Raw genomic sequence first — 20647 nt, 5'->3', positions numbered from 1 at the left:
TGGTCACCCCTAACTTTTTGCCTGCCTCCCTCCACTTTTTGGACACTGTTTTTGCTGGCTTTTAGACTCTGTGCACTTTACCACTGCTAACCAGTGCTAAAGTGCATATTCTCTCTCCCTTTAAACATGGTAACCTTGGATCATACCTGATTGGACTATTTCATTTACTTATAAGTCCCTAGTAATGTGCACTATAGGTGCCTAGGGCCTGTAGATTAAATGCTACTAGTGGGCCTGCAGCACTAGTTGTGCCACCCACTTAAGTAGCCCCTTTACCTTGTCTCAGGCCTGCCATTGCAAGGCTTGTGTGTGCAGTTTCACTGTCACCTTGACTTGGCATTTAAAAGTACTTGCCAAGCCTAAACCTCTCCTTTCTCCACATATAAGTCACCTCTAATGTGTGCCCTAGGTAACCCCTAGAGCAGGGTGCTGTGTGGGTGAAAGGCAGGACATGTACCTGTGTAGTTTACATGTCCTGGTAGTGTAAAACTCCTAAATTCGTTTTTACACTACTGTGAGGCCTGCTCCCTTCATAGGCTAACATTGGGGCTGCCCTCATACAGTATTGAAGTGATAGCTGCTGATCTGAAGGGAGTAGGAAGGTCATATTTAGTATGGCCAGAATGGTAATACCAAATCCTGCTGACTGGTGAAGTTGGATTTAATATTACTATTTTAGAAATGCCACTTTTAGAAAGTGAGCATTTCTTTGCACTTAAATCTTTCTGTGCCTTACAATCCACGTCTGGCTGGGCTTAGCTGACAGCTCCTTGTGCATTCACTCAGACACACCCCAAACACAGGGCACTCAGCCTCACTTGCACACATCTGCATTTTGAATGGGTCTTCCTGGGCTGGGAGGACTGCCACACCCCCTACTGGGACCCTGGCAGACAGGATTGAACTGGGTCACTTCTTAGCCACTCTTTGAAGTCTCCCCCACTTCAAAGGCACATTTGGGTATAAAACAGGGCCTCTGCCCTACCTCATCAGATACTTGCTGGAGAAGAAACCTGAACCAGAACCTGCATCCTGCCAAGAAGAACTGCCTGGCTGCCTAAAGGACTCACCTGACTGCTTTCTACAAAGGACTGCTGCCTTGCTGTTGCCCTGCTGCCTTGCTGAACTCTTGTGTGGCTGTAGAAGTGCTCTCCAAGGGCTTGGATAGAGCTTGCCTCCAGTTCCCTGAAGTCTCAGGACCAAAAAGACTTCTGTTTTTCATTTGGACTCTTTGTGCGCCGAAAATTACGACGCACAGCTTGCTCCGCGGCGAGAAAATCTCCGCACACCATGCTGATCGACGCGACACCTTCGGGCGACCGGAACTTCGACACATGGCCTCGCAGGGACAACGCCGCCTGACTTCCAGAGGGGAAATCGACGCGACGCCTGCCGTGAGACCGAGAATTCCACGCACAGCCTCCCGGAACGACGCGCAGCCGGAAAACAAGCCGAAGAATCCACGCACAGACCCTGGCACATCTGGTAATCCCGCGACCCACAGAAAGAGACTGTTCGTGCGTCGGAAAACGACGCACAACTTCTCCAAGTGAAAAATAATGACACAAGTCCGTGTGTGCAGGGGAGAAATCGACGCACACACCATTTTTCCACGTATCTCTTCTTCTGCGGCCCTTTGCAGAGATTTTCCACTTTAAACCAGGTACTTTGTGCTTGAAAGAGACTTTGTTTGCTTTTTAAAGACTTAAGACACTTTATATCACTTTTCAGTGATAACTCTACAATTTCACATTGCATCTTTATTCGTTTTGACCTACGATTATCCAGATAAATATTATATATTTTTCTAAACACTGTGTGGTGTATTTTTGTGGTGCTATATTGTGTTATTGTATGATTTATTGCACAAATACTTTACACATTGCCTTCTAAGTTAAGCCTGACTGCTCGTGCCAAGCTACCAGAGGGTGGGCACAGGATAATTTTGGATTGTGTGTGGCTTACCCTGACTAGAGTGAGGGTTCTTGCTTGGACAGAGGGTAACCTGACTGCCAACCAAAAACCCCATTTCTAACAGTTAGTATGTAACATCAACCGCACCACGGACATTAAGTGTTTGCAAAGTTAGTTTAATGGTCAGTCCAGTCCCTCGACTGCTTTAGAATTGTAGCTATCAAAAAATCCGGCACATTGCTCTTTAGTTGTATATATATGGTAACAGATTCATGTATGAAAGGTTTTTTTATTTCAAAGATTTTACAGAGTTCTCTCTTTTTGTTTGGCCTTCTTTTTACAGAATTTTATATATTGTATACAATGCGTTGATTGTTATGGTTTTTTATTAACTAAACAATAAAGATTACTACTACATTTGTGATGCCACCGGGGGACTTCAGCTTGGTCCTCACATTTCTGTTGTGCGCTCCTTCCGAGCTGCTTCACAGCTGTTTCTTCTGCCTCTCAAGATGATGTTCCTGATCGCCATAACATTGGCTTGGCATAGTGTGTGTGTGTGTGTGAGATTCAAGTTCTTTATGTCAGTCCACCCTAAATCACCACCTTCCAAAACCAACTGGTTTTACGGTCACAGGCGTATTTCTTGCCTAAAATTGTGACGACGATCCACGTCGGTCAAAACGGCACCTTGATGACATTCCTTTGCTCCGCCTCACCCCTCTTAAGATGAGGAGAGACTCCATCACTTGGACCCCAAGGCAGCTCTGTTGCACCAGGTAGACGATCAACTCTTTGTGGGGTTCTCTACAGTGAAAAAAGCAAGGCTGTGCAAAGCCCATTGTGTGACTGGACTCTATCCATTAATAAGATTCCAAATCTAGGAAGCAGCACACTGGTCACACCAATTTGGTTTTGGGGCTGTGCATCTTGGACAGCGGACACTCTTGAACCCAACTGATATCAGCTTGTAGGAGAAGCACTTGCATAGGTTCTGCACGTCCTTTCTGAGCGGAATGGCATTTGTGTGCAGCCACACGGCACCACCAAAAGGCACACAGAAGCACTGCTGAAAAGTTTCCGGTTCCAATTTGATGTCTGGGAAATAAATAAAAGTTGAGGAATCTGCGGGTAGATAGTCTCTACCAGAAAGAGCATTACTATAGGTAAGTAACATGTTGCCTTGTTTTTGTCAGTGATATAGATGTGTGTGGGAGGGGTTGGGGGGGTGGGAGTGGGTGTATGTGATGTGTAAAAGCTGCCATTGTTTACTTACAGTTTACGCCTGGTGTTAAGGCTGCTAACTATGGGCACCATTTTAGGTGTGGCAAATCCACTATCTTCTGAAATTGTTTGCTGACTAATATGCACAGTCATTTTTTATAATTGTTTTTTTTCTTGTAGTGTCCCAGTGTGGCATTGGTGTCACCCTGCCCCTTATTTAACTTTTTTATCATTTATTGGATGACCCACATCCTGTAAAGGTAGCCACAATACAATTTTCTCTTGTGGTTAGACTGTTGGAGCCTTCAAGTCCACTGCCTGTAGTTTTGGTGTACAGACTTGAAATGGATGACTGAAACTAAAAACTGCCTTGTTGAATGTCTGCTGGTGGTTTCTGGACCCGGTAGTAGAAAAGAGGAAGTACAAAAGTGTTACCATTCAAAGCCCATCATGCACCTTTTTCAAATATTATTGTCTTAAACAAATTGCTTACTGAAGTGTTGTTTTGAGTAATTTTGTACTTACATGTCAAGTTTAGTTTGAATCTGTTTAACAAAATGGGGAAAATGCATCTTTTTTTGAACAGCCACCACCTTTAAACTTTTTGTCCCCTGTTTGGAACAGAAGGAAAATTTGGGCTGTCAGACCTCAGTGGACTATGTTCTGTAAACGCCAAATTTGTTGCAGATCTGTCCATGGATGCCAAAGTTACTGGCAAAGGAAGAAATGGCATTCAATGGCAAATGTGGTTGAAAAATAACTACACATTGTAGACTGCCACTGTGAATGAACGAATATACATATAGATTTATTCATAAAAAATATTAATATTATATATGCACACACTCTCTCTAGTAAGAACACAGTGGAGACTTCCACTGTGAGAAAAAAAATATATATGTGTGTGTGTGTGTATATATATATATATATATATTTCCACACACACTGAAAAAAACGAAGGTTACAGGGACGTTATAGTTAGGCTCACATTTCAAATGTACAAAACCATAGAAATTCAGCAGTTATAGTTAGTTATTTCAAGTAACTATAACTCGTTCCCTAAGGTAACTTGAACTTGCACCCTCACCATGCACTACTAATCCAAATATTACAGTACTGATGACATCTTTTTTAACATCATTAAAAATTTCGATATAACATTAGCAGTAAAATTATTAAAGAGGAAACTGTGCATGGCGGGGAAGCGAGTTATTGTTACTTTAGCGCATGAGTCAGTTACTTGTGATAACTCTAACTTTAACTGCTGAATTTGTATAGTTTTGTATGTTTGAAATGTGAGCCTAACTATAATGTCCCTGTAACCTTTCTTTTTTCGTGAATGTCTTTTTTTTTATTTTTATTTTTACGTTAAGTAATTTTAATTGTTAGTCCAACCATAGCAGCACACAGCCCTTGGCCCTGCGCTGCGGGGTTGGTCGCAGGCTCCCACACACGACCTTAGGCCGCATGTGGTGGGGATTGACCGCAGGGCCTGGCCTACCTTCTATAACTTCCCATGCCACTCATGAAGTGTTTCTTTGTTTGGGGGTTATCAGATCACATTCATGTGCATCAAGAACGTGTCTCCAAAATCAGTGGGAAACACGCTCGGGGGTGGAGGGATTTTAGTAAGCTGTCCATCATCCTGGGAAAAGGGTGGAATGATATTGCATAACACTAATGTAAGTGGTGCAGGGCCAAATGGGAGGGGCTTCAACACCATTTTATATACTTGTAGTTTTTAAAGTGGAGAACATGATCTCTGGTCTCAGAAGCAGATTACAAGAAATAACCCACTAGTCACACCTCCATCAAGGATTACAGAAAACTTTTCAAGGTGGAAATGCAGAGAAATACACACTTGCTTTCCCGTGGCCATGCGCAAGAAGTTAGTATGATTAGTACTTCACAGAAGTAGAACTTCAACTTGGGCACCTGCTTTGTTTAGATCTGTAAGTGCTTCCCATTGAGGTTTAATTTCTGTGAAATGACCAATGTGCCAGAATGAATACTGACCTGCTTATTTATCCATTTTAAGGGCACTGTTTACTTAAAAAGTGCAAGGGACCGCAGGGGTAGCCTCAAGGGCCCCATGGTCACAGCCCGCTCCCAGCCCCCTGTGGGAGGCAGCAATGCTCCCGCACACAGGGAGCTGCTAAATATGCACTTCCCTGCATGCATGGCAATATTTCTTCTGTTTCCCTGCACGCATGTCAGCGGGCAGGGAAACTGATGAAAACTTCGCTCCCACCAAGCGGGAGCAGTTTTCATACTCCTGCTTGCTGGGAGTGGAGTTAGTGTTTGCTTTTGCTTGGCGGGAGCTGTCACTGCTCCTGCAGAGCAAAAGCAAACAGCGAACTCCCACTAGCAGGAGCCAGCCCTTGGAAAACTGTGCATGGCAGGTTGTGAGTTATAGTTACCTTAGAGCACGAGTTATAGTGTCTTGAGATGAGTATAACTATAACTGTTGAATTTCTATAGTGTTGTGCGTGTAAAATCTGAACCTAACTATAACGTCCCACTAACCTTTGGTTTAACATCCCTGTAACCTTTGTTTTTTCTGTGAATTTCTGAGTTTTTTTTTTTTTAACATTAAGTAAGTTAAATTACCTTATGTTAATTCAAAGATACTTTGTGGCAGAGGTTGGCCGCTGGGCATGGCCTGCGGCCAACCCCTACCCCAAACCTCCCCTCCCCGGCACTCAGGTCACACACAGCCTTTGCCTGTGCTCAGCTGGGGTTGGCCGCAGGTTTTTTTCAACATAGAAATGCAGAGAAAGCACCCTTCATTTGTGCTGGATAAGTTCAATAAGTTGGGAGGATTTGTCCTTGGGCACCTGCTATGTTTGTATTTGTAAGTGCTTCCCATTGAGGTTTATTTTCTGTTAAATGAGCATCGGTGCCAGAAAGGATCATCACCTGCTTATTTATTCAAGAAGAGTCCACAGTTTTGTGCAAAATGTCTACATGACTGGAGTACTTTCTACTGCCTAATTAGTAAGTGCTACCTCATTGGGTAAATGCATAGTTCACATTCTACTCTACCACTGTGTAAAGGAGCACAAAGTAATTCCTTCAGTGACCATGTCTGGTGTAATTTTGGCAATGTGACTGTTCCTCAAGGGTCTTCCTCCTGAAACCTGTGCTAACAAGAATGCTGGTATAGAGAAGATAGCAAGTCTACAAAGAATTGAATCTCCACCGAACAAAGATACTGCCTCTTACAGATATCAAATAAGTGATTCTTTGTTTGGTGCAGATGTGCTAATATTCCTCTGCATGACGAATGCTCGCGGGCCTTTTGGTAAGCTGTCCATCATGCTGTAAATAGGCGGGAGGACCAATGCATACCACTAAGCAGTACGGGGTGGAGCCAGACAGAGCTTCTAAGCCATTTTGCGCATTTACATGCTTGTAATATTTGAAAGAATGAAGGATAGACTCTCACTCTCACCAGGTCAGGTAAGATCCCTCTTGTGAGAGTCACTGCAGAAAAGGTTGTGCTCCAATCCAGCACTGATACATAAGCATTGGTGCCAGATTCGATGTACACCGAGGGGACAGACAGAATTCCCCCATAATCTCATTGCTCCCGCATGCAGGGAGGAGCAAGAAATGCTGTTCCCTGCGTGCGGGAGCAATGGTTTCATTTGTTTTCATGCTCACTTGACTGTGGTCAGGAAAACAGATGAAAAGTCCACTTCCAGCGAGTGAGAGCAGTTTCCCTGCTCCTGCCTGCTGGGATGAACGTATAGTTTGCTCTCACTTGGCAGGACCTGTATCCTCCTGCCAAGAACCAGCAAACTACTATGTCTTGAGGATGGGGGCACCTCAGGACATAGGGTGCCACTCTTGGGGGGTAGCCATCCTCAGGGCAATAAATGGCTCCAGGAGGGAGGCTACACGGACCCCCTCCTTTCTTTTTTAGGGCCAGCCCCGGGGAGGTGATGGTCCCTGGGACCATATATGGCTCAAGAAGGGGGGGGTGGCCCCACTCCCCCTTTTATTTGATATTTGTGACTCTGGGAGGTGATGGCTCCCGGGGCCCTACAGGGCCCAGAAGGGGTGTCGCACACCAATCCTCCAATTTAGTAAAGAAGCCCCAGGGAGGTGGTGGTCCCTGGGTCTCTAACAAGCCTCGAGATGCACGCCTCCTCTCCAATTCATAAATAAAACCCTGCAAGGGTGGTGGTCCCCAGGGCTTTCAAAAGCCTCGGGGGGCTCCATGTGCCCCTCTCAACACAAATATTAGCTTTGCATGCCCCCAGGACCTGGCCCTCCCAGGGACTAAGCTTTAAACAAGCGTGAGAAATGGCATTAGTTATTTAAAAAAATAATAATAATTTTTATCCATGGGTCCTCTGTGGTTTTGTGGGGGGAAACATTTATTTGGCCCTGGCGGAGCCCCTGGGGTCCCCCAGCACCAGGCCTAGGGAGTCAGGATATTCCTACCTTGCCTTCATTTCTTTATTTTGTACTTTATTTGGGGGATTTGGCTGAGTCTAAATCCCACAATTGCTGCAACCCTTCCTCGTTGAAGAGATGGCAGCCAATCAGATATCAGTACAGGGAATCTCGGATGTGCAGAGAGTCTACATTGCTAGATATCTATATTTTTAAACTTGAAATATCTCCAAAACTACTAAACAGATTCTGGAGCTAACTTTCTGCTAAATTTGATGTAATTCCGTCCTTGATAAGTTATCTGATGATGATGCTCGAGGAACAGTCACATTGGCAAAGGTACAGACACACAGGGTCACTGGAGACTGCCTTGGCGTCCTTTATCCATCTGTAGTGTAGGAGATGCACTATACATTTACCCAACAAGGTAGCACTTACTAATTAGCCAGAAGAAAATACTTTGATTGAGTAGACATCCTGCACAAAATAGCAGCCTCTTGGATAAATACACAAGGCAAGATTCATTCTGGCATGATGATTGTCACAGAAATGATACCTCAATGGGAAGCACTTATAGATATAATTAAACAAGGCAGGTGCCCAACGTGAAGCTTGACTTCTGTAAAGCACTAATAATCCTAATTTCTTGCGCATGGTCAAGGCAAAGCAAGTGTCTTTTCCTGCATTTCCACGTTGCAAAATTGAGTAAACCTTGATGGAGGTGTTTGCATACTTGCTTTTTTGGACTGCAATATCTCATGTAATGAATGTGATGAGTTGGTTCTTGTCACCTAATGTCATCTGATGCTGAGACCAGATGTTGTGTTCTTTCTTTTAAAAACTGCAAGTATGAAAAATGGCCTAGAAGCCACACCTTTTTGGCCACAACCCATATATATTAGTGCTATGCAACATCTTATTGCTGAATTTCTATAGTTTTGTGCGAGTAAATTCAGAACCTAACTATAACGTCTGAGTAACTTTGGTTTTTTAAGTGAATTTCTATGTTTAAAAAAAAAAATTAAGGTTCTATTTCTTAACTATAATGTCCCTGTCACCATTGTTTTTTTTTGTTGTTGAAAATATACACCGATATCAAAGTTTAGGGATTATTGCCATTTGATATAGCACAAAATGACTCACACCCAGAGGTGTATCTCGACCTTGGCAACCAGACAATGGCAAGTGCAGGTAGACCCATTAAAATAACCACTTTTTTAGAAGTTATTTAAATGTAGCTAAATCTTGGCTTCTTCGAATTTGCAAAGGAAGCTTGTTACAGTGGAGAGGGGCAAGATAAGAAAAGGATCTGGCACCAAATCTGGAAGTGCAGATTTAGTGAATTTTTAGAAAAGCTTGATTCTAAGATCTAAGCAGGTGCATGGGCTGGTACAGCCTGAGTCTGTTATGCAAGTATAAGGGAAGTTGTGTGGTTAATGCCTGTGGGTCAGGCAACACAGTTTAAAAATGGCTCATTTTCTGATCGGGATCCTGTGAAGGGCTTTCAAGTTAGGAGCAGCAGGTGAACAAGAGAGGAGATTAGTCAGGCTGCAGTATTCTGTACAACTTGAAGCTTGGCCAAGTTGTAGTCTTGTTTTCTGCTACTTGCAGTGCATTGCCATAGTCCAGGCGGCTCATGATCAAGTCTTAGACAAGGGTTTTCCTTGATGAAATGGGTAGCCATGGGGAGATTTTCATAAGTAGCTGCATGGTGGAAAAACAGATGCCACCAATAGTGCCGATGTGGTCCTTAATATAAAGTGCCTGGCCTAACTTGACACTGAGTTTAACAAAAAAAAATTACTAACTGTTTTGGGCAAGGGATGGGGAGATAAGTTATCGATAGGAAAACTTTGTTTATTCTTTCCATAAAAACAATACTTAAACTACACAAACATTGGAAATTCTAAAGTTACAGTTATAATTTAAATTTAGAATTTACACACCACCTTCAAATTATTATAACTTGCAACTGACTGTTTAAAGCGGGGTCGCCCCAGATTGTCGTCTCTCACCTCCAGACTACGCTGGGGTTCACTATAAACATGCCAAAGACACCCCTGACTCTCTCTCATTTGCTCCCTTTCATTGGAGCTGTTCTGGACACTGTGCGATTTTGTGCTGATCCTTCCGAACGACGAGTCAAAGATATTCAGGCTTTGATACCGAGGTTTCAGCCTCTATTCTGGATTTCGGTGAGAATGACTAAAGCTGCTGGGCCTCACGGCCTCCTGCATTCTTCTGGTGATGCATGCCAGATGGCATATGTGGGCTCTGCAGTGGGACCTGAAGGTTCATTGGGCGCAGCATCAGGAGAATCTCTCCAACATGGTCCAGATCTCGGAGGAACTGTGACAGATCTGGAGTGGTGGTTAACAAACTGCGATTGAGCCATAGGCAGATCCCTCTCCCTTCACCAACCAGATCTATCAGTAGTGACAGATGTGTCACTCCTGGGATGGGGTGGTCATCTGGAAGAGGTGGCCATCAGAGGCTTCTGGTCTCCGGTGGAAACAGGACTCCACAGCAACATACTGGACTCTGTGATCTAGCTGTCATTGAAAGCCTTTCTTCCTCTATCAAGGGAATGATGGTGCAAGGTTTCACAGACAACACCACCGCCATGTTGTAGTGCAACAGTCTGGGCAGGGTGGGGTTGTAGACTCTATGTTGGGAGGCTCTGCACCTCTGGTAATGGCTGGAACCATTTACATGGTGGTTCAAAATCTGGCAGGTTCTCTGAATGCCAGAGAGGACAAACTCAGATAAAAATGCCCAGTGGATCATGAATTGCGTCTCCATCCAGATGTGATGCAAGGTCTGTTTCAGCAGTGGGGAGAGCCTTGGTTAGATGTGTTCGTTTCTGCTGAGAACGCTCAATGTCAGCAGTTTTGTGTGTTGGAGTTTCCAAGGCGGTAGTCGCTCGGAGACACTTTTTTGTCTTAAATGGAGTTCAGGTCTCCTGTACACCTTTCCGGCGGGGCCAGAATTCTCAAGAAGATCAGGAACGACTGAGCCCAAGTAATCCTTGTGGCTCCAGATTGGGCATGGAGAGTCTGGTATCCTGAGCTTCTGAGCATGTCCATCGATCCTCTGATCAGACTGCCCCTTCGGGGGGATCTTCTGTTGCAGTAGCAGGGGAGGGTTCTTCACACAAACCTGTCTACTCTCCACCTTCTTGCTTGGAGATTGAGCAGTGGCAGGTGACATCTTTTGAGCTTCCTCCCGAAGTCTGTAACAAAATCTTGAAAGCCAGGCTTCCGTCCACCAAACAGTTTAAGCCTGTCATTGGAAGAAATTTGTGGCATGGTGCACAGGCAAGACTGTTGACCCCCTTTCTGCCCCCCTCTCTGTGGTCTGGTGGCTCATCCTTTTTATCTTACCAGCAGGGCTCTGCTCTGGGCATTCTTAATGGATATTTGCCTGCTATTTTTGCTTTTTTGAGGTTGCCTGATCAACCTTCTTTGTCTAAGTCTCCTGTCGTACATCCTCAAAGGTGGTACTCCTCTTTTTTCTCAGTCCCCATCTATTATGCCCCAATAGGATCTGAATTTGGTTTTGATGTGCGCTTCTTTTGAGCCTCTTCACAACTGTCCTCTCGGGCTTCTCACATTGAAAAACAGCCTTTTTTGTGGCGATTACATCTGCCCGCAGAGTGAGTGAGCTTGCAGGCCTTATCATCTAAGCCACCCTACCATTCTGTCGATTCTGAGAAAGTGTGGCTTCACACTAGGGCCTCTTTTCTGCCAAAAGTGGCTACGCTCTTTCATCAAGGCCAATCCATCAGCTTGCCTACTTTTTACGCACCCCTGCATCCTTCTAAGGAAGAGGAGATACTCCACTGCCTGGACCCAAAAAGAGCATTTCTGTTCTTCTTTGGACATACAAAAGTGTTCCTGATGGATGACAAACACTTTGTAGGGTATGTAGGTACCAAGAAAGGTTGGTCAGAGCAGAAGCGGACCATCCCCATTATGGGTCGTACTTCTTCTCTGCATTAAGATCTGCTTTACACTGTCCAAAAAGCAACACCTGAGTTTTGCTTGCTCATTATACCCAAACTAAAGCTGCGACCGCTCCGTTAGCAGGAGGAGTTCCAGTCCTTGCCATCTGTCAGGTGGCAATGTGGGCATCTCTGCACATATTTACCTAACTACTACCTGGACAGTCAGGTCTGTAGGAACGGGCACTTTGCTTGTTTTGTCCTGCAGGAATTTCTTTGTTGAAAGTGGTTCGCAGCCCACTGCTGGTGATGTTATTGCTTGGGAATCTATTCAAAGGTAAGGAATTTGCAGCTAGAAGACTCTATCATGTGGACACCTTACTTACCTTTGGTAATGGCTTAATAATTTTTTATTTTTTTATTTTTTTTAAGACTGCAACCATGTATTTCCAATCTGCTCAAGGAGCAAAAAGTATCCTCTTCATTCCAGTTATATCTTGACTGTCATTTATGCAGGGTATGGCAACTGCTAAGTGAACATGGTGGGAGCATAGTCCATTTTGTGCATATCCATAGCTTTTGTCTTTGCCGCTCTTCCCTTAGACTTCCACGCAGCTGTCATTTTTTTTAACTAGCTAGTCCAACTTCACAAAGCCGATATCTTTGGCATACTGCCTGAAACACTTGCAGCACATATTCAAACCATACTTCAAAATCAGTCCGTGCGTGTTCGAGCATATGTGGCATGATCGGGATCCCTGTCCAAACTTCCTCGGGTGGCTCAAGTAAAGCTGCTGATGACCCATCTTGTTCTTTAACAGATCGAAAAGAAAAAGAAAAAGCTTTGGTGATGCCATATGTGGTAGAGACTATATCTAGCTGCAGATTCCTTACTGAGCCTCCTGTCCTTCCCACTCTGCAAACTGATTTCTAGGGGCATGGGCTCCCCTTTCAGGGCCTTAGTTCTTTCTACAGCTGTAATCAATGTTCTTCATAGCTCTGCTTTTCAGACGTGGAAAGTTGTGAAAAGAAACTGATGTTGGCCTGTCTGGGTGGTGCCTATATAGGACCTGCAATGCCATTTCTGGGGTGGACAATGCTGATGACGGATGCAGAGCCGATCGATGCCACCTACCGGCATGCATGGATACTGCTCACGAAGATCTTCTAGATCCAGTCTGTTGCTTGGGGTGAATTATAAGGTAAGGAACCTACAACTAGATATAGGGCCTAATTACGGAGGCATACAGCCTGAAACTTGCAATACTACTGACGGGATATCTGTCAAGTTTATGATGGAGTAATCCCCTCCACCAAGGTCGTAATGAGGCCCATAGTCTTTGCCAGATAATGCATTACCTAAGGTAAGTAACAGGTCCATTTATTCAGTACCTAGTAGGTACTGTGCTGTTTTTTATTTATTTACAAAATGTACCTTTTTTGTAAAAAAAAATTAAGTAACACAGTAATTTGCAGATATTGCCGCAGTGATGCATGGACTTTTTTGACATAATTAAATATGTAAAAAAATGTAAAGACACTGTAGTACACTGTGGCCCTCATTACAACATTGGCGGACGGCATCCGCCGCCCGCCAAGTTGTAACCGCCGTGCGGCCGCACTCCCGCGGTGCCCATTATGACATCCCCGCTGGGCCGCAACATGGGACCCGGCTCCAAATGGAGCCGGCGGTGTTGCGGCCGTGCGACGGGTGCAATTGCACCCGTCGCGCTTTTCACTGTCTGCAGAGCAGACAGTGAAAAGCCGCATGGGGCCCTGTCAGGGGCCCCCTGCACTGCCCATGCCCATGCCCAAGGGGCCCCGCGACTCCCCGTACCGCCAGCCTTTTCCTGGCCGTTCAAACCGCCAGGAAAAGGCTGGCGGTAGGGGGACTCGTAATCCCCTGGGCAGCGCTGCTATCAGCGCTGCCCTGGCGGATTACTACCGCCGGGCCATTGTGGCGGGAAACCGCCGGCCCTGGTGGTGCGACCGCGGCGCTTCCGCTGCGGTCGTAATGACCAGGGGAGCACCGCCAGCCTGTTGGCGGTGCTTCTGTCATTTCAGCCCTGGCGGTCCTGTACCGCCAGGGTTGTAATGACCCCCTAAATTTGTAAAATATTGTGTATTCGTGTGTTCTCAACGTTTGTACAATTGTTGTTGTTTTAAGGTAATGTGGTACTAACTAGGTAATACCTATGTAGTACCTTGGTGCTCGGTAATATATTTTTTTTAAATATAGAAAGTTAAAATTATATTTCCCCACCTTTTACCACTTAAATTAAGTGATAATAGGCAGGGCAAGCACATGAAACCTAATACTTACCTATATGTATTGCCCTAAAATAGAACACCATCAAAGCGGCCATAAAACAACATGGCTACTTGCAATTTTTGTAAAGACAGTTATTATCCATTCAGATAATGATTCGTCATTGCTACGTACTGCAGTACTGCTTTGCAACTACCTCAAATCTACAGCACCCACAGACATCACTAGTTTAACAAGCTGATAACTCTAAAAATACTTATGCTTTTTAATTGCAACCTCAACAGATCCTCTGCACATCATATCTTAAATACTGTCAAATGTAATCAAAATCTGACTGAAGATTTTTGTGCTACGTCCAATACAAAAATTCTATGTTAAATGCATTGAGATCCAAACCTGTTTTGGGACCTCCGGTTTTTCTTTGCGCCCCCTTGATCAAACACGGCAAAACTTTCCATCCTCTACCAATGTAACATGGGCAATAGGACTGCAAATTTTGGTGAAGATTCGTTAAATGGGTGCAAAGTTATTATATTGGAGGAATTCCTATCTGGTAACTAACTATATCTGCAGATGGCCACCACTCTGTTATTGATATACATATAAATATATATGTGTGTGTGTGTGTACACAGACACACACACTTTTTCTCTCTCGGTCTCTCTCTCTGTTCCATTAAACATGTATTTATTCATTTGCCTATAACTTTTGACCCAACCCAGTGGGCAGTTTTTCATAAAACTATGTAATCTCACAAAAAAAAAGGTAAATGGGCGGACAAAAAAGTGAGTGATGTCCCATTTTAGCTCTCTTAGGAAAAAAGTAAATGTGCCAAAAGACATAGGAACACCACTCAATGGATTGACAACAGACTTGACATGAAAATAGAAATTCAATTAGAAAGTGTGTTTTTTTTTTTTTTTAGTTTCTTCAGCGGTTACTGATTAAAGGTTTCTGAGTGGGCTTCAAAGGGTTAGCATATGTCTATTTCTGTGCCGTTTAGACTTTGTTAGACCTGTCAGCCTTGGGGTGATCTGCCCCCAAACGTTTTCGCCTTCCTCCTCCATTTTTACTGACCTTGCTTTTGCTAGCCTTCTCTAAACATGGTAACATTAGCTTATACCTGATTGGCATATTTAATTTACTTATAAGTCCCTAGTAAGGTGGCACTACGTGTGCCCAGCCTGTAAATTAAATGCTACTAGTGGATTTGCAGCACTGTTTCTGTCACCCACTTAAGTAGCCCTTTAAACATGTCCCATGCCTGCCATTGCAACCTGTATGTGTACAGTTTTAACTGCCACTTTGACCTGGCAAAATAAACCTTTTCACCAGGCCCAAACCTTCATTTGGAATACATATGAGTCACCCCGAGGGTAGGCCCTGGACTACCCAGATGGCAGGGTGCAATGTATATAAAATGTAGGATGTGTTCTTTTAAGTTTTACATGTCCAAGGGCTTGTGGCTTGCCTCCTGTTCTGCAGTATCAGGGACTTCAAAGACTGCCTGCATCTTCTTTACAAAACCTGGTCTCTGCTACCTGTGAGTTCAGCCCTGCCAAGTGGTAGCAATCCAGTCCTCGGCTACTGGAAGTGGGTTCTTCTGTGCTGCAACTCTTGACGTTGACGCATCGCTGCCACTGCGCTGGTGGTAACCTCCCTGTCCTTCCGTGACGCAGACACATCTCTGCTGACAATGAGGACTCCGCATCACTGAGTGCGCTGCTCCAAATCGACACACCTCCATCGGCCCAGCACCTTTCACATCACCGGCTACGTGGCAAAACAACAACGCATTCCCTGACTGCATGGCTGGGATCCAACGCATCGTCTTCGCATCGCATCCTCTGCTCCTCGCATCAGATCCTCAACATTTACGCAACCCTCCACACAAGGTACTGTTTCAGCAGGACAAAGTTGGTCCCTGTATCTGGCCCTCAGTCCATCCCAGTCGGCGTGAACTTTGAATTTACCCAGGTCTAGTGCGACCAGATAGCCCCAATCGGTGCTTTAAGTTTCTAAGCACTACAACTGCAGATATTCTTTTTTTTAAAATGGATCTCGACTTCTACTTATTGGATTTGTGTCTTTTTGGTCTTGTTTTGTTCATTACATTAAGATCTACTTTTCTAACTTGGTGTGGAGCCTGCATTTCATGTGCCAAGCTACCAGAGTGTGATCACGGTTTAATTTAAGGTGTGTATATGATTTACCCTGAATAGGAGTGTGGTCCCTACTTGGACAGGGTGCATACCTTTGCCAAATAGAGACCCAATTTCTAACACAACTCAAGCTCTTTCAATCCCCCAAACTCAAGTTACATATCACATTAACCAAATCCAAAATTAAATTTCACATATCAATATGTTATAGACAGAATGCCTTGAAAATATTAGTCTTTTTATTTCTTTAATTGTGCTCAGCGATATAAAAAAATATTTTTCAGAAAAATACAAAAATGTATAGACTCATTTTTGCATTTTATGTCAGTTCATTAAATCCCAGGAATAGATGAGTGCTGCACTACAACTTAGGTGGGAAAGGACATTAATGTCACCTGGTTAATACTGTCACGGAGCATTTAGGGGGCGCTTCATATGACCAAAAAAAAATACTTTAGCAAAGCAAAAGGATGATGGACGGAGTGCTGAACAAGGCAGACATTCACCCCCAGTCACAGATCTGGGTTTAATCCATCGTTCTTTTGCTCGCATGCCACCCCAGTTTGGACCTAGCCATATGCAAATCAGTCTTGACCCTGTTCCTCATGGGAACAGTCCAGCCCGAACTGCCAAGCCAGGTCCTCCCTGGCCCGGAAACAAGCATCCTGGGACCGGTTTCAGGGTATCACCCTTCATCAGCCAGGCTAGCTTGAATCCAGTGGCACAGTGAGCAAGGAACCCACTTCTGGGCATACCCTTCCCACTTAGGGCAACTTTAGCAACACAAAAGGGTGATTGACTGATTGCTGAACAATGCAGACACTCACCCCCTAGTCACAGATCTGGGTTTAATCCATTGTTCTTTTGCTCACCATGCCACCCCAGTTTGGACCCAGCAATATTCAAATCAGTCTTGACCCTGTTCCTCACGGGAACAGTCCAACCCGAACTGCCAAGCCAGGTCCTCCCTGGACCGGAAACAAGCATACTGAGACCGGTTTCAGGGTATCATCCTTCATCAGCCAGGCTAGCTTGAATCCAGTGGCACAGTGAGCAAGGGACCCACGTCTGGGCATACCCTTCCCATTTATGGCAACTTTAGCAACACAAAAGGATGATTGACGGAGTGCTGAACAATGCAGACACTCACCCCCGTCATATATATTTAGTGGTTCCCACTCTGTAGCTAAAGTTCGTTTTTACAGGTATAAGAATTAATTGGAATGGTCACTAATAACTTTGCACCCATTTGACGAATCTTCCCAAGTCTTTGCAGACTTATTCCTTTTTCTACTTTTGGCGAGTATGCAAAGTTTCACGGAGATTCATCAAGGAGGTGCAAAGAAAAAAGGGGGGTACCAAAACGTGTTTTGTCAAAGATTAATTTCTCATAGACTTTGGATTTATGCATAGTTCGAAAACGGCTGGATGGAGTTGAATGAAATTCAGCAGTATAGATTATGGTGTGTACATGATCCTTTTGAGTACTGCAGGTAAGAAGGGTAAGTATTTTTTAAGGTATACACTATTTTAACTTAGCGATATCAGGTGTTGGTGTAATTTAACAGTATTTCACGAAAGTACAGAGGCATCTAGTGATGGCAGGTCATTACATTATCGGCTAATGACTGCCTTTAGAAAAGCTAAAAGTAGCCATGTTTTTAAGCCCAATTTTTATGTGTTCTGGGTTAGGGGCTTAGATACAGGTAAGTATTAGGTTTACTAATATTCCATTACCTATTACTACTTAATTAAAATGGTAATAGGAAGGGAAAATTATATATAGTTTCCATATAGTTTTGAAAGAATTGTCATGGAGTGCTGCAGTACTTCCAAGGAGGTACCACGGTATTTCCAAGGAGGTACTGCATTACTTAAATATATTAAGACATATGTAAAAAAAAAAAAGACTAATCTACTATATTTCGCAAATGCAGTGTAGTAAATATTTTTTTTTTTTTAACATATTTAATTAATTATTTTTAAAAAGTGGCTGGAGTACAGCATAAATACAGAGAAAGTATAGCACAACTTCAAAGCACAAATTAGTTACATTTCTTTAAATAAATTGTACTTCCTAGGTACCAGCGCAGTACTTCGTAAACGTTATTAAAAATAAAATACAGAAAAATATAAATTGTTTTCCTACTTATTACCACATTAATAAAGTGGCAATAGGTAGGAATTAACAACAAAACCTACTTCTTAGCCATATTTAAGGTCCTAACCCAGAACAAAGATAAGGGGCATTAAAATAATACATCCCTCCCTTTTAATTTTGTCAATACAGTCATTAACCAGTTATATACTGCCTTTTCATCGTCAAGTATCGCCATATGCTGCAAACCTACCATGGTATATCATGGCACAATATATAACTAAGGGACATGTATTATTGCACTGTGTTACCCTTGCATCACACATGGTTTCACATGGGCAAGACAATACTTAAGTCACATTACAAAGCAACAGAGGGCCACTATGCTTAGCTCTGCGTTGCTTTATAAATTGGGAGAAATGCAAGGCAGCTGAAATCGCAGTCTTACGTTAATCTGCACACCATATTCTACATTCCTGGCAAAATTAATCTACATCTGTATGCCATTCCACTTTATGCCACCCCCACTCTATGTCACTCTACTCCACTGAATGCCACTCCATGGCACTCCACTCTATGCGACTCCAGTGTATGCTACCCCACTATACGCCAATCTATTCTACTCCACTGTATGCCACTCCACTCTATTCTATTTGACTACACACTACACTGTAGGCCACTTCACTCAATGATATTTCACTCACCCCACTATACACTGTATGAAAATCCACTCTACGCTATTCCACTGTGGCCAAATCCACTCTATGCTATGCCACTCTACTGTACACCACTACACTCTACACTATTCCATTGTATACCACTCCACTGTATGCTACTCAGCTGTATGGTATTCCACTCTACCCCCTACTCCACAGTACACATTTCAGTTTAGGCCACTCCAATATACACCTTTGCACTGGCACTTGAATGTACACTACTCCACTCTATGCCATTCCACTGTACACCACAACAGTCTATGCTATACCACTACAGTCTATGCCATTCCACTCTCTGCTATTCCACTGTATGCTACTCCAGTCCATGCCACTCCACTGGACGCCATTACCCTGTTCCCAACTCCACTGTACGCAACTACAATTAACGTTACGCTACTATACGCTATTGCACGGTGCCACACTCCATTGTACACCACTCCCCACTTTTCTACTGTATGCGACTCCACTGTACAACACTGCACACTATGCAGTTCTACTGTATGCTACTCACTCAACGCTGTTCCACTGTATGCCACACCATGCTACTCTAGTCGAAGCCTCTCCACATTATTACACTGTGTGCCCCTCCACTGAATGCAATTCCAGTCTATGGCACGCCATTGTACACTAGTTCACTCTGCGCTATTCCACTGCATGAACTCCGTTCCATGCTGCTCCACTCCATGCTACTTCACTCTACCCTATTCTACTGTATTTCATTCCAGTGTATGTCACTCCGCTGCATGCTACTCCACTTTACAACTCTGCACTGTACACCACTCCACTCTACAACACTACAATGTTCGCCACTCCAATCTATGCTATGCCACTGTATGTCACTCTACACTATGGCACTCCACTGTACGTTATTCCACTTTACGACATTGCACTGCATGCTGGTCTGCTGTACCCCACCCCACTCTTCCAACCAATCATGTTTAGGAAAAATAAATATGTGACTGATAGACATAAGAAATTGGCTTTCTGGTTGACTGATGTGTAAGCTCTGGTCAAGCAGCAAACACAAGCCTTATCAGGCTAAGGCACAAGCCAACCCCAAATTAACCTCTGCTCAACCCCCATGCCCCCCAGGTAGCTTGGCAAAGAGCAGTCAGGCTTAACTTAGTCAACGTGTGAATTATTCATGCAAACACTTCAAACAGTAAAATGGTAAAAATACCATACAAAAAAGATCCCACTATTGGTTAGAAAAATAGGGAAAAATGTAATAAATAAATCAAAAAACAAAGTGACAAAAATCCAACCAGCAGAACCGGAGATATTAAATTTAAAGACTTAAGTAGAGCTAAAGGGCGCAAAGCGCAAACTGTGGATATCTGGTCGTACAAGGCTGAGACAAAGTCGTGAGTTCAGGTCGACCACGAAGGAGCGCAGGCTGGCTACAGGGACCCAGTTAGGTCCCTCTAACAAAGTCCCCTGAATCAGAGTTTGTGAAGTGTTGTGTGCATTTGCATCGAAGATGCGTTGTGCAGCTGAAACAATACATCAGTTCCGAGATGTGGCAAGGCTGTGATGCAAGGGCCTGCATCATCATGGATAATCTGTCAATGGGGCTTGCAAGGTGAAGCCAGCGTCAAGGAGTTGGCACGGTCAGGGCAATGCGTAATTTACCAAGAGCTGCAAGGGTACGAGGCAGAGTCCGGCGTTGCTGTCGAGGCTGCCATCGCCTATGGTTGCAAGGGCCTTCACTGAGAATGCATCATACAGTCGGGACGATGCAATCGTTCTAAAGAGCTGCGATGTGATGTGGGTCTTTGAGACAGTTCTAATCCACTAAGCAGAGGAGATGTTCTGCTCAGGGTTGCACCAGTAGATGAGTCTGTTCTGCTGGATCCACACAGGCTGGCAGAGCAACATAAAAGCTTTCAAGGGTCTGGGACTGGGGTGTCACCACGT

At 44.0% G+C, this 20647-nt stretch overlaps 2 protein-coding genes across 3 annotated transcripts in view; one reads left to right on the top strand and one right to left on the bottom strand.

Annotated features, from left to right (window-relative positions):
* PIBF1 (progesterone immunomodulatory binding factor 1) overlaps nucleotides 1–20647 on the top strand; it is an 843837-nt gene that overhangs the window by 599004 nt on the left and 224186 nt on the right. The window lies entirely within an intron of this gene.
* Nucleotides 12121–12291, bottom strand: LOC138249183 (small ribosomal subunit protein uS14-like). The gene has a single exon (XM_069203178.1). It carries the CDS (start codon nucleotides 12289–12291, stop codon nucleotides 12121–12123), a length of 171 nt encoding a protein of 56 aa, XP_069059279.1.

This window comes from Pleurodeles waltl, chromosome 8 (genome assembly GCF_031143425.1).
Source record: "Pleurodeles waltl isolate 20211129_DDA chromosome 8, aPleWal1.hap1.20221129, whole genome shotgun sequence".
In the NCBI taxonomy this organism is placed as follows: Eukaryota; Metazoa; Chordata; class Amphibia; order Caudata; family Salamandridae; genus Pleurodeles; species Pleurodeles waltl.
The sequence above is the reverse complement of the archived record's forward strand: the minus strand, read 5'-3'. Positions and strand labels throughout refer to the sequence as shown.